Consider the following 10933-nt stretch of genomic DNA (forward strand, 5'->3'; position numbering starts at 1 on the left):
TGGGGTACCTGTGACCAGCAAGGGAGACAGTGAGTTCAGTCCAAGAAGAGTCTGGTGACCCCCAGATAATTCGTTGCTTCTTTCCAGGGTCATCACAAGGCTGTCCCAGGCCTCCCCATGCCTTAGCTCCTTCCCTGGAGACCGGGCTGCTTAGTGTCAACTGCTGCTTCGCCCCCAGGCCCTGTGCGCAGAGGGGATGTGCAGAGTCATGTCTGTCCCAGCTCTAGTCACAGGCAGGACGGTCAGCTCTGTGTCCTTACACTTTGGTTTGTGATGGGCTCTCCAAGCAAAACCTTGCATGTCATTAAAGCCCTTGAATTTATTTGTCTCCTTTGTGCTGTTTTTCTGGTCATCTTAATACTATCATTGATAAAAGTAGTATCAACCACCATATACTGCGTGCTTACTGTGCACTGAGATAAACAGGTGTCTGTAGACTGATAGATACAGAAATCCTCGTTTTACATGCGTAAATATGAGTGTGTATACACACACATTCTGTCTAATCCCCACAATCTGCCCTGTGAGGAGGACATCCCATTGTGTAGAAGAGACTGGAGATGAGGTTCAGAGAGATTAAAGCACACGGTCAAGATCCTGCAGCGAAAGAGTCCGTGTCCCCACAGGAGCCCGGTATGTAGTGCTCCCTGGTAGACGACCGCCAAGGACTGTTACAGGCACGAGTCCTTCTCCTTCATTTTCTAATTAAATTTATTTCAAGTGTTTGAATTGAAATTAGAGACTGAGGTTTCTTGTTAAAAATATTCTGGTGGGGGGGATCATCTTATTATTCAGCTTCCACCCCCACATTTTGCAGAAAGATCATCTTCTGTTTGTTAGTTTGCAGTCCAAGGGCTGTAGTCCCCTTGGTCCTGTGCTTCAGTTGTAGTCGGTTCATTCCTAAAAACACTCGGGGTCCTTGCTGCTGCCACGTCTGCTTCTTGCCCTCCCCTAACGACAGTTGCCAGGATTAAGGGGCTAGCACCTGAAAGGTCCGGTGTTGGCACTGAGATGCCGCCAGGGAGACCTGCCGGGACTTGGTGGGAAGAAGGCTGGTATCAGAAGGCTACACTCTGCTCCTAGCAGGGCCCTGCGTGTTGTGTGGCTTCAGAGAGCTGTGGCTCTGCGCCCTCTGTGGGCAGAGGGGGCGAGGCCTACCCCCCAGGGCCTGGCCGCTCCTCCCCACCCCCGGGGACCTGGCCACCAGCTCGGCACATACTCAGTCACCCATACCCTGCGAGCGGAACAGCCTGGCCTTGCTGGCTCGTAAGGATCCGTCCCCGTGGAGGAGGGTGAGAGCTCCAGCCCTGCGGCCGCCTCTTCTTTGTACCTGAAGGGATTTGTAGGAGGAAAAGTTGAGAAAGGCAGCCCTATGATACCTGACTTTCTCAGGTAGAAAATTTGGAAATGAGAATACATTTTAAAGACCTTTTAATCAATTTTCAATTAAAATAATCTTTTGAAGTATACTGCCCTGTATTTATGTAGTGTTTAATTATTTACAAAATATTTTCACATGCATGATCTTTTCTGTGTGTAGCCCTGCCGTGTACTACTTTTGAGCTGATTATGAAGTGGTTGACGGTTATCTACAGCAGTTAGATACTTTTAGAATTGGTTGGGATCTGAAGCAATGCTGAAGTCATCCCGAATTAGGGGGGAAAAATTAGGGGAAGGAATGTATTAATTCAGTCACTCAGCAAATACTTACGTGTGCCTCCTGTGCTCATAGACCGAGTTCTAGAAATAGTCTGATAGGCCAACCTGTACTTGCCCAGGAGTGCTGGTCACATGATCATACAAGCCTGGTCCACAGTTTGAAGTTCTTTGTGTCATACTCTGTTCAGTACAGCCTCCTTTAAGCATCTTCTTAAATTGTTTTTAACTAGCAGAGTCACTTCTTTTAAATGCAACTTTCCAGTTTATTACATAAAAATAAAACCCCTACTCTTGTCATTTAATTTTCGTTCATTTTGGTAGCTAAAACTCTGAAAAGTCTACTTCATTTTAAACTCCCCATAACTTACTAGAGTGCTGTATGTCAAGTGTATTAAAACTGCAAGGGGAAAAAAAAAACCTCCAGAAACTTTTTTTTTCTTAAAAAGTGATTTATATCATACCACCGTGGCAGAGGTTCTGTTAATGTTTAAATCATCTTCCTGAAATAAGTAATAATTCCCTTCATAGATATTTTATAATGAAATTTTTAATTTTTCTATATAAGGTGAGATTTTGTTCATAAAGTATTCTGAAGAAAATTGAGAAATGTTATTACTAATACATTGCAAATGACTTTAACACAAGATGTTGAATTTTGTTGGCTCGAGGTATATCCATCTGAAGAACCTTTAATTACAGCTGATGTCAATATTTACTGCTAAATTTTTTCTTGCAAGCACAGATTTTTTTATTTTTCTGTTAAAAGATCACATGCCACTTATCTGCGATGATTTTTTCATCAAATGTCACAGTTTCACTGTCGGACAGGAGGGGAGCCCCATTTTACTTGCTGTTTTTTGTTCTCTGTAATTGACTATTTAACTTGTGGAAGTCATTTTTGTTAATTTTTTTTCTTTGGCTTAATTTCTTTTAGAAACATGTCATTCAGGTTTATCAAAAGGTAGGACTTATATATACACATTTTTTTTCAATCCTCACCTCAAAATGGCTCCTGCAATTAACATCAAGTTTGGCTTTCTAGCCCTGTTTTTTTTCCTTAAAAACTAAACTTTCTGCCGAGAACTAAATACTTATTTCTTTGAAAGGAAACTGGAAAGAAAAAGATTAACTCTGTTAGGCATTTTAAAGGGACCGTGCACCCATGTAACAAGAGGCCTGCGCATGCTCTGTGCGTCTTCTGTCTCTGGTAGAATTATTTAGCATCCAAATAATTCTGTCTTTATACTAATAACACTTAGCATGCTTCTGTTTGAAGAGTGAGATGCTCAGTAACAGTGTGCAATTAATGGTTAGCCTCAAGCATGCACAAGGTAAGTGGTAACTGTGTTGTCATTTTTTATTTCATGGATGATCGCATTAGCAAAATGCTTTAAAATGCTAGAGAAATTAGCTAATATCCTGATACTGGAAACAAGCATAAAATTCAGATCTACAGCCTCATTTGGTTTGGGTTTTTCAGAAATTGAGACATGGACAGATGTATAGCAGAAATGCTTTAAGCTTTTCCAAGAATTGAAGAGTAAGTAGTGTTGTCTCTAGAAGCCTCCTCCAACCAGCCACTGAAGAAATATGCCTCCTTTCTGCTGGCTGCGCTGTACTGAGTGTCACTCCTACTAGGTGGGCATTTTTTTATGACAGTCGAGACCAGAAGCGCTGCTCGCCGTCTCAGAACGCACACCTGTGAGGCTGCGTGTGCTGCACCACTCACCTCCCTGGTGCTGGCCTGCCTGTGGGCCACTGAGAGGCTGCTTTGTCAGAAGCTGTGGGAAGAGTGCCTTCTTCCTGTGGGAGACCACTCCATGATTGTTCCCTGGAAACCCATTGCACTTCGAGGGGTGATTGAAAAGTCAGAGTGACTCCAGTCCAAGACCATGAGTGCGCTCAGGCCCAGAGCTGGCCGGGGTTGCCCGCAGTGGATGTGAAGCGGGTGTGCATCTCGCCCCCCACACGGCCTGTAGACGCATGGATCGTGGTCTCTGGCTGAGTCGCCCCTATGAAAGGAGGAGTTTTTAAAAGCCCAAAAGTGCTTTGGATGCATTCACTTTACAGTGTTTGTGTTTACATACAGGTTGTTGTGTACTGCTGTGTAAGATCTCTTTTCTCTTTCCCACTTCTCTGTGCTTCTGAATTCTATTCGTTGAGGCTTCCAACTGAATATGAGAGGAACGGGAGATATGAGGGCTCAAGGTGAGGGAAATGATTTTTACTTTAAATATTTTATAGGTATTTACCTCTTTTCCGTGGCAGAGGCAACGCTGTTCTGCGTCATAGTCCCGCTTCTGGGCAGGACTGCATAGTGAGGCCAGCATCACGTGGACCTGGGCCCCTGAGTGGCTTGGTGCCCAGTGGCCACGTGAGGGCGCTCAAGTGCTTTCGCCGCCCGCTGGGCGGAACCTCCAGATCCCAGCCCCAGCTGACAGGGTGTTTGCGTGTTAAAATGCACAGCCCTCCTGCCTGAGCATGTCCGGTACCTGAAGTGAGGTCCCGGAGCCGATGGGAGCCGATGGGAGCATGGTGACAACTCCTGGTGTAGATCTGGTCTCCAGGGGTGAAAGCAGGGTATTGAGTAGAGTTTTCATATTTCAAATTAGATTTTTTTTAAAGAATTATGTTTTCTTTTACGTTTTGTGTAGCTGTCATTGCATGGATTGGGGGCGGGGGGCCTGACGCTGTGCCCTCAGCTCCTGTCCGTCTGTACGGTTGATTGTGCCTGCAACACGTTCTGTGCCTTCCATACCTCCTGGCCTTCACTTATGTTATTTCTTCTGCTCGACACACAAACTCTCGTCCACCACCATCCCACGACCTCTTCACAGCTCTTCTCATGTGCCACCCAACCCTGCTGGAGCCCTTGCCTCCTTATCCCGCCCTGCCTTTCTGCACGCACGCCCCTGCTGGGCAGGCTCCACTTCTCCTGTGACTCCAGCCAACTGCTCATATGTTACCTGCTACTGCAGTCTTCTTGTGTTACATCTTTCCTCCCCCGCCCCAGCTTAGAGAGCTTTTGCTCATGTTTGTAGCCTATTTCGTATCTAACAGCATTTTCTATGTAGGAAGCTTTCAAACAGTTTTGGTAGATGTGAATCAAACTCAGTATTCTGTTAGCAGTTTGGCGACAGGGAGAGCCGTATGCACAGTAAAACCTCTGGCCCAGCCTCAGCTCTGATGAATTTGCCAGAGGATTAAGTGTATCTAACTACATATCCAGAAAGTTTTTAATGCACAAGAGTGTCAGGTACTGACTTTCCTAATTGAGGTGCCCAGACACAAAGGAGAGTGTGAACAGTGTTTTGTGGCAGCAATGATTGAATGCCTCAGAGCAGTGAGACAGCGGGTGCCTTTTGTTGGAGTTCCTGAGAGCCACGCGTGGGGCCCTGCTGTGACACCACCTCGCGGAGACTGGGACCACAGCCTGCACTGTGAATTCGTACAGTTTTCATCCAAACTGGTCGTTTACTGCTTGCCAGCAAAAAGCCTCATTTCATTTTCCTATTTTAGTAAGAAGGTAGTGCCGTCTAAGAATTCTTTTTAACTGTGAAATTGAAAGTTGAAATTAACAAAAGTGAAGGAAAAGTGCTGAGGTGGGTGGAAGGGACTGAGAGAATGGCCTACCCTCCATCCAGCTGTGCTTAACATCTGGAGCTGTCTGCAGGGAAAGCAATTTCAAACTTGCCGAGCCACTGGTTATCCTGAGGAACAGTTACAGTAGAGGTTGTGGTAAATTTTTAGAAATTGCGGTGGAGGAGAAGGCCAGGCCCAGCAGAGCTGGAGGCTGGACTGCTGACCCCTCCTTCCTGAGCTGGGCCTCTGAGGGGCCCTGCCGGCATCTTGCCCCCTGCAGCCAGCCTGGATGGGCAGGGCTGGGCTCTAGGAGATGCGCTCGCCCTCTCTCTGCTTTGCCTGATTGCCAAGAATTCTGTTTAACAAATTATTTTCTTAATTTTAATAAGTACAGATGACTGGTGAAGATTTTTCACCCAGGTAGATTTTGTGTGTGTGTGACTTATGATTTAGGGGAGAAGGAAAAAGAGATGAATACTTTGTGGTAAAGGAGCAAATTACCAAATGTGAGTCTATGCAGGAAAAATGTGGAAGTCGTTTACTATGCTGTATTGGAGATGTGGTCATGAACTAGCTGTGCAGTTAAGAATAAACCTGCCACTGTGCATTTCAGTCGCAACGTATCTGCTGAACAAAAGGAGGAAAACAAAGAAGCAAAGCCTCGTTCCCTGCGCTTTACCTGGAGCATGAAAACCACTAGTTCCATGGATCCCAATGACATGATGCGGGAGATCCGCAAAGTGCTGGACGCCAATAACTGCGACTATGAGCAGAGAGAGCGCTTCCTGCTCTTCTGTGTTCACGGCGATGGGCACGCAGAGAGCCTCGTGCAGTGGGAGATGGAGGTGTGCAAGCTGCCCAGACTGTCTCTGAACGGGGTCCGGTTCAAGCGGATATCAGGGACGTCCATAGCTTTCAAAAATATTGCTTCCAAAATTGCCAATGAGCTAAAGCTGTAACCTGGTAATTACGGTGTAAATTAAGTAGCAGTTTAAAAAGTGTTTTCCTGAACACTGATGGAAATGTATAGAGTAATATTTAGGCAATAACGTCTGCATCTTCTAAATCATGATATTAAAATACGAGGACGAGAGCACGCCTGGGAGCGAAAGCTGGCCTTTTTTCTACGAATGCACTACATTAAAGACGTGTGTGACACGTGTGCCCTCTGTCTTATTTCCATTGTCAGCGTGTGACAGCATCTCCACATGCCTCCTGTGCGGGTGTGAGAGTGGACGGCGCGTGTGTGAAGTAGTGCAGACGGAAGCATCTCCTTACACTGGCAACCAGAGTTGTTACGAGTACCTCTGTGGGAGATCCTTTGGTGCTAAAACATTAGAATTGCCAAGGAGGAAAATACTGTACTACTACTAAGAATTAACTTCAAGACTAGATGACAATTAATACAGGTTTACAGTTCATGCCTGTGGTTTTGTGTTTGTTGTCTCATGGTTTTTAGTGCAAAAGGTTTAAATTTATAGTTGTGAACATTGTGTGTTTTTCTAAGTAGTTTCACAAGATAATTAAAAATTCACTTTTTCTCAGTAAAATCTTGCATTGTCTCCTAATACTGTATTTAAGACTCAGCTGAAGGCAGTGGCTAAAAGTATTTATTTTTACCCCCGCCACCAAGTTGAACAGAAGCCAACGGAAAGTGTATGAAGACCGGGGCCACGTTGTCCTTAGTACGGATCCCAACATTTTGTGATCATGAGCATCTTTTTCTCCAAAGGCAGCTCCAGGAGAAGACGGGCCTCCTGGTGATCTGAGAAGGATGGGGGCCGGGAGTGGCTGGAGCCTAAGCCTCGAGACTGCGTGTGGAGGAACATCCGCTCTTGTCAGTTCTGGGCTGGTTCTCCAAGAAGTATGTAATTTTCCTCTCGTTTTTTGTGAGTCAGTACACGAATCAGACCCACAACTTTTTTCCAACACCTACATGGTTACGTAGTGAGGGTCGTGAGCTCTGATGCTTTAATCTCGTGTTGAAATTGTCGCACTGTGGGTGTGCTGTGTGGATTCTGGGTTTGTCCGCGTGTGGAAGTCTGGGCAGACAGTCACTGTTGTAAACACTCCCTGTGGGTGTTCGGGGTGTATCCCTAGACTCTTACAGCTTGTGTCCTAAAGGGGCAGCAACCAGTAAACAGCAGTACAGTACCTAGTGTGAGGTGGAGTGGTGAGTGGCAGGGGGAAGTCACAGCGCTGGGTCTGGCATTCCAGAGGGCTCGGGGCTCGGGAATGTGCCATGTTAAATAGGGCGACAGGCGGGGACGTGGTGCTTGAGCAGAGATGTGGCTGCGAGGGAGGCGCCTGGGCGCATCTCCGGGGAGCGCCAGGCTGAGGCCGGAGCACACAATGGTGGGAGAGCCGGTCAGAACACCAGGCGGGCTGTGCAGGCCCTTGTGAATGTGCCCTTTCCTCAGAGGTGGGAGCAGAGGGAGGGTTCGGCAGAAGAGTGACCTTGGGCCTTCAAAGGCTGCTCCAGCTGCTATGTTGTGACTTTATCACAGGGAGCAAGCAGAGGCCAGGAAAGGCGTTTGAGGGCTGATGAAAGTAATTAGGCAAGAACTGACGCTGACTTGGCGAGACGGTGCTTGGATTCTGGGTGTTTTGAAATAGTCAACTGCATTTACTCATGGATTGGAAATGGGTGAGTGAGAACAAGCCAAGGGTGACTGTTCGGTTTTTGCCCTGAGCAGCAGAAAGGATGCGGTTCCCATCTGTTAAAATGGGGCAGGTTGCCTGGAGAAGTCTAGGGGTGGAAGAGCAGGTTCGATACCTGGCGTTTGAGATGCCTTTAGAACGAGGTGGGGACCCGGGAGAGACCTCAGGAGCCCTGGGCAGGTGGACTGTTCCTATTTAAAGCTGAGAGGAGAGGGCCAGTGCTGAGCCCCAGAGATAGTGCCTGCCGAGGCCAGGGAGGAGACGTCGCGCGCCGGCCTGTGGGCCCCAGCGGGGGAGGGGGCGGGGTGAATGCCCTTTGACCTAATAATGGAGCAGGTCGTTTTCACCTTAACTTCACCTGGAACGTTCAAGCCTTCATGATTAGAAAAGAAGTCCCCTCCTTTTTTCACTCTAGCCTTTTTCCTCTCTCTCCAGACCCTTCCCCTTTCAGCGCGTTTCTGAGCTCAGTGTGGGCGGCTTCCGGTGCAGGCCCGCCCTGCAGGAGTTGCAGAGGTGAGGCAGTGCCCTGCCAAGCAGGGGTGTGGCTGCAGCCAAGAGTTTCTTATCCTTTAGCCCAGTACACCTTTTAAATTGTTTTCTCTATTTATGTTCTCAAGGACAAATTGAACACTAGAAGTTAAACAAACTCCTTTAAGAGAGATTAGCTTCCCACCTGCCCTGACAAAATGGTCGCTCTTTTTGCAGACAGAAATGTTGTTAATTTTGATGGCTTGTCGTAAGCCTTCTGTGCATTTCAGTGCATTACTGACCCAGTTGGAAACGGCACGTGTCAGTGATACTAGTGTGCACCCGCAGAAGTCGTCTGAACTGGTTGTATTTAAAAGGCTCCATGACTGACCAACATAGATTTGAGTCCAGCGGCAGCACGGAAAGTGTTAACTTCGTTTCCTCTGTTGCTAAGGGGCCCGTGCCCTTCCTTTACATACTACATTCTTGGGATGTATAATTTTTATTTTTCATACAGTGAATTTTGAAAAGGAATATTCTAGACTAGAGTATTTTCATCATTGAGATAAAGCCCTGTTTTTTCCTCATTTACTCGCTTGGAATCTCAGGTGAGGTGAGGTAGCTGGTGGGGCCACAGCGCTGGATTTATTTACCCGACAACCAGAGTGTTGTCCTACTCCTGAAGATAAGGTTACTATTCCCGTTATGCCAGCTTTCCTCGCACCCAGACCAGGCACATCAGAGGAACCAAGACGCGCCTGGGTCCCGGGCTGTCCCTCCGTTTCTGAAGTGAAGGCCGTGCGGAGGGCTTGGGAACATGCTCTCACAGCGCGTGCTTCTCCAGAGGTCTAGAGAACAGTGCTGTTTAAAAGAGGACTCTCCCTCTGCAGTATGAACAGGTTGCTGTTGCTGTGGAAACCAGCCCTGGAGCGCCCCGTCCGCTCAGTTCTTCAGTGAGTGGCGCTTGGTGGCCCTGGGGTCCACGGAGGGCTTGCGTCTTCCGTGAGTGCAGGCGCAGGGGAGACGCAGGGATGTGGAGGCACGTGTCTGTGAGTCGCTGCCCCTTCTGTCCATCTCGGGCAGGAGGGGCCTCAGAAATGTGGTCGAGAATGAGGAAGGGCTTGGACTTGGTTTACTTTCTTGGTTTTTGTTGTGTTGTGTTGAGTTGCTAATTTACCATGAGGTCCTCTAGACAGCTCAGCAGCTACTTTTAAATGGGGGGAAGTGGTTGCTCTTAGAGGGAGCAACATGAAGAGAATGACACGCCCTGCAGGTGTTGACAGCGCACAGGTGAGTCATGGTGTGACTGTCCCCGAGTAGAACTTGGTGTCCTTGCCAGTCAGCAAGGAGGGCAAAGTCCAGCCGCTTTGTAAGTTGGTCTTTGGTTTGCCACTTGGAGAGAGAGAACCCAGCCAGAGGTAATGCTTCCTCAGAGACAGTGCTCGCCGTGGCGTGTGGTGAGGTGGCAGCTGAGCCACCAGTGAAATTTGGGGTGGTGCGTGTCAAGCAGCGCTGCGATCCTCAGAAGCCAGAGCTCTGCCAGGAGGCGAGCCCCTGGCACAGCAGAGGCCCTGAGCTGGTCACTGCAGCAGGACTCGGGTGGCCAGGGAGGCCGGTGCGGGGCAGGGCCCAAAGCAGGGGCTCTTAGGGTTCACTCCACGCAGACATCAGTGCCCGTTAAGGGAATTGGGTGGTGAGGCTTTGTGGGTGGAGGCCCTTGACTGAGGCAGCCTGGTTTCCAGGTTCCAGGTTAACTTCACTTTCCTCCTGTATAAAGTCAGCACGGTTAGTAGTAATCTCTCACCCTGGGTTGTTGGCAGAGCCCACCAGACGGATGGCAAGTGCAGAGCAGGGTGCGGGGCAGATGTTAGCGAGCAGGGCGGCTCACGAGGTTCAGATCTTTAAACAAGAGTACAAGCTAATCCTCCCTCCCTCCCGGCTCACCCAAGGCACAGAGGTCCTTAAACAGTGGGCACCGCCTTTGAGAAGAAGACGCTGCCCTGCCAGCAGAGATTTGATAAGGAAATTTCCCTGGTTTCTAAAGTTCTGGGCTCTGAGCTGGCTATTGGGAGAGTTGACAGGCCTGTGCCCCACCTTTTGGCCCCAGGCCTTTGCCGGTGTCCCCAGAAGACAAGGAAAAGCCGGGAGCCCAGATAAGAGGGTGAACAGGAGGAGACTGATGGCCCCCCACCCTGCACACTTTGCTCCCATGTCCTCAGGCCTGCCGTGGTTGTTACGTTTAAAATTGCACCCAGCCCTCCCAGGCCTGCTTGCCCAGCTCTTCCCTCTCACCATCTGCTGCTCCTGTCACCCTAGCAGATGTCCCTGATAGCTTGGTTTTGTCCGTTGTGTGTCCCTTCCCTGCCCTTACTAGAAGAGAAGCCCTGGGGGGACAGGAATCCTCATCTTTTTTTTTTCCCCAGTCACCTACGTACCTAGAATAGTGCCTAGTCCAGAGTTTACACTCAGTATTCATTTAGTACTGGTGGTGATGATGACGAAGCACAGGCCAGAGGGATCTGGAAAACGTGGCCGCTGTCCCCCATCCGGGTTCCCCCATGGC

The 10933-nt window shown here is 48.5% G+C and overlaps 1 protein-coding gene across 12 annotated transcripts in view; it reads left to right on the forward strand.

Moving 5' to 3' along the window:
• MARK3 (microtubule affinity regulating kinase 3) overlaps positions 1 to 6403 on the forward strand; it is a 92436-nt gene extending 86033 nt beyond the window's left edge. For 5 of the 12 annotated variants that reach the window (XM_031454388.2, XM_031454391.2, XM_031454395.2 and 2 more), the window contains 3 exons: positions 2594 to 2620; positions 3823 to 3867; positions 5855 to 6403. In XM_031454388.2, coding sequence (XP_031310248.1) covers positions 2594 to 2620; positions 3823 to 3867; positions 5855 to 6200 — 418 coding nt within the window. In that variant the 3' untranslated portion in view covers positions 6201 to 6403. The other 7 variants (XM_031454400.2, XM_031454389.2, XM_031454393.2 and 4 more) reach the window with 4 other exon arrangements.
• The last annotated feature ends 4530 nt before the right edge of the window (positions 6404 to 10933 follow it).

Source organism: Camelus dromedarius, chromosome 5 (assembly GCF_036321535.1).
Source record: "Camelus dromedarius isolate mCamDro1 chromosome 5, mCamDro1.pat, whole genome shotgun sequence".
Lineage (NCBI taxonomy): Eukaryota > Metazoa > Chordata > Mammalia > Artiodactyla > Camelidae > Camelus > Camelus dromedarius.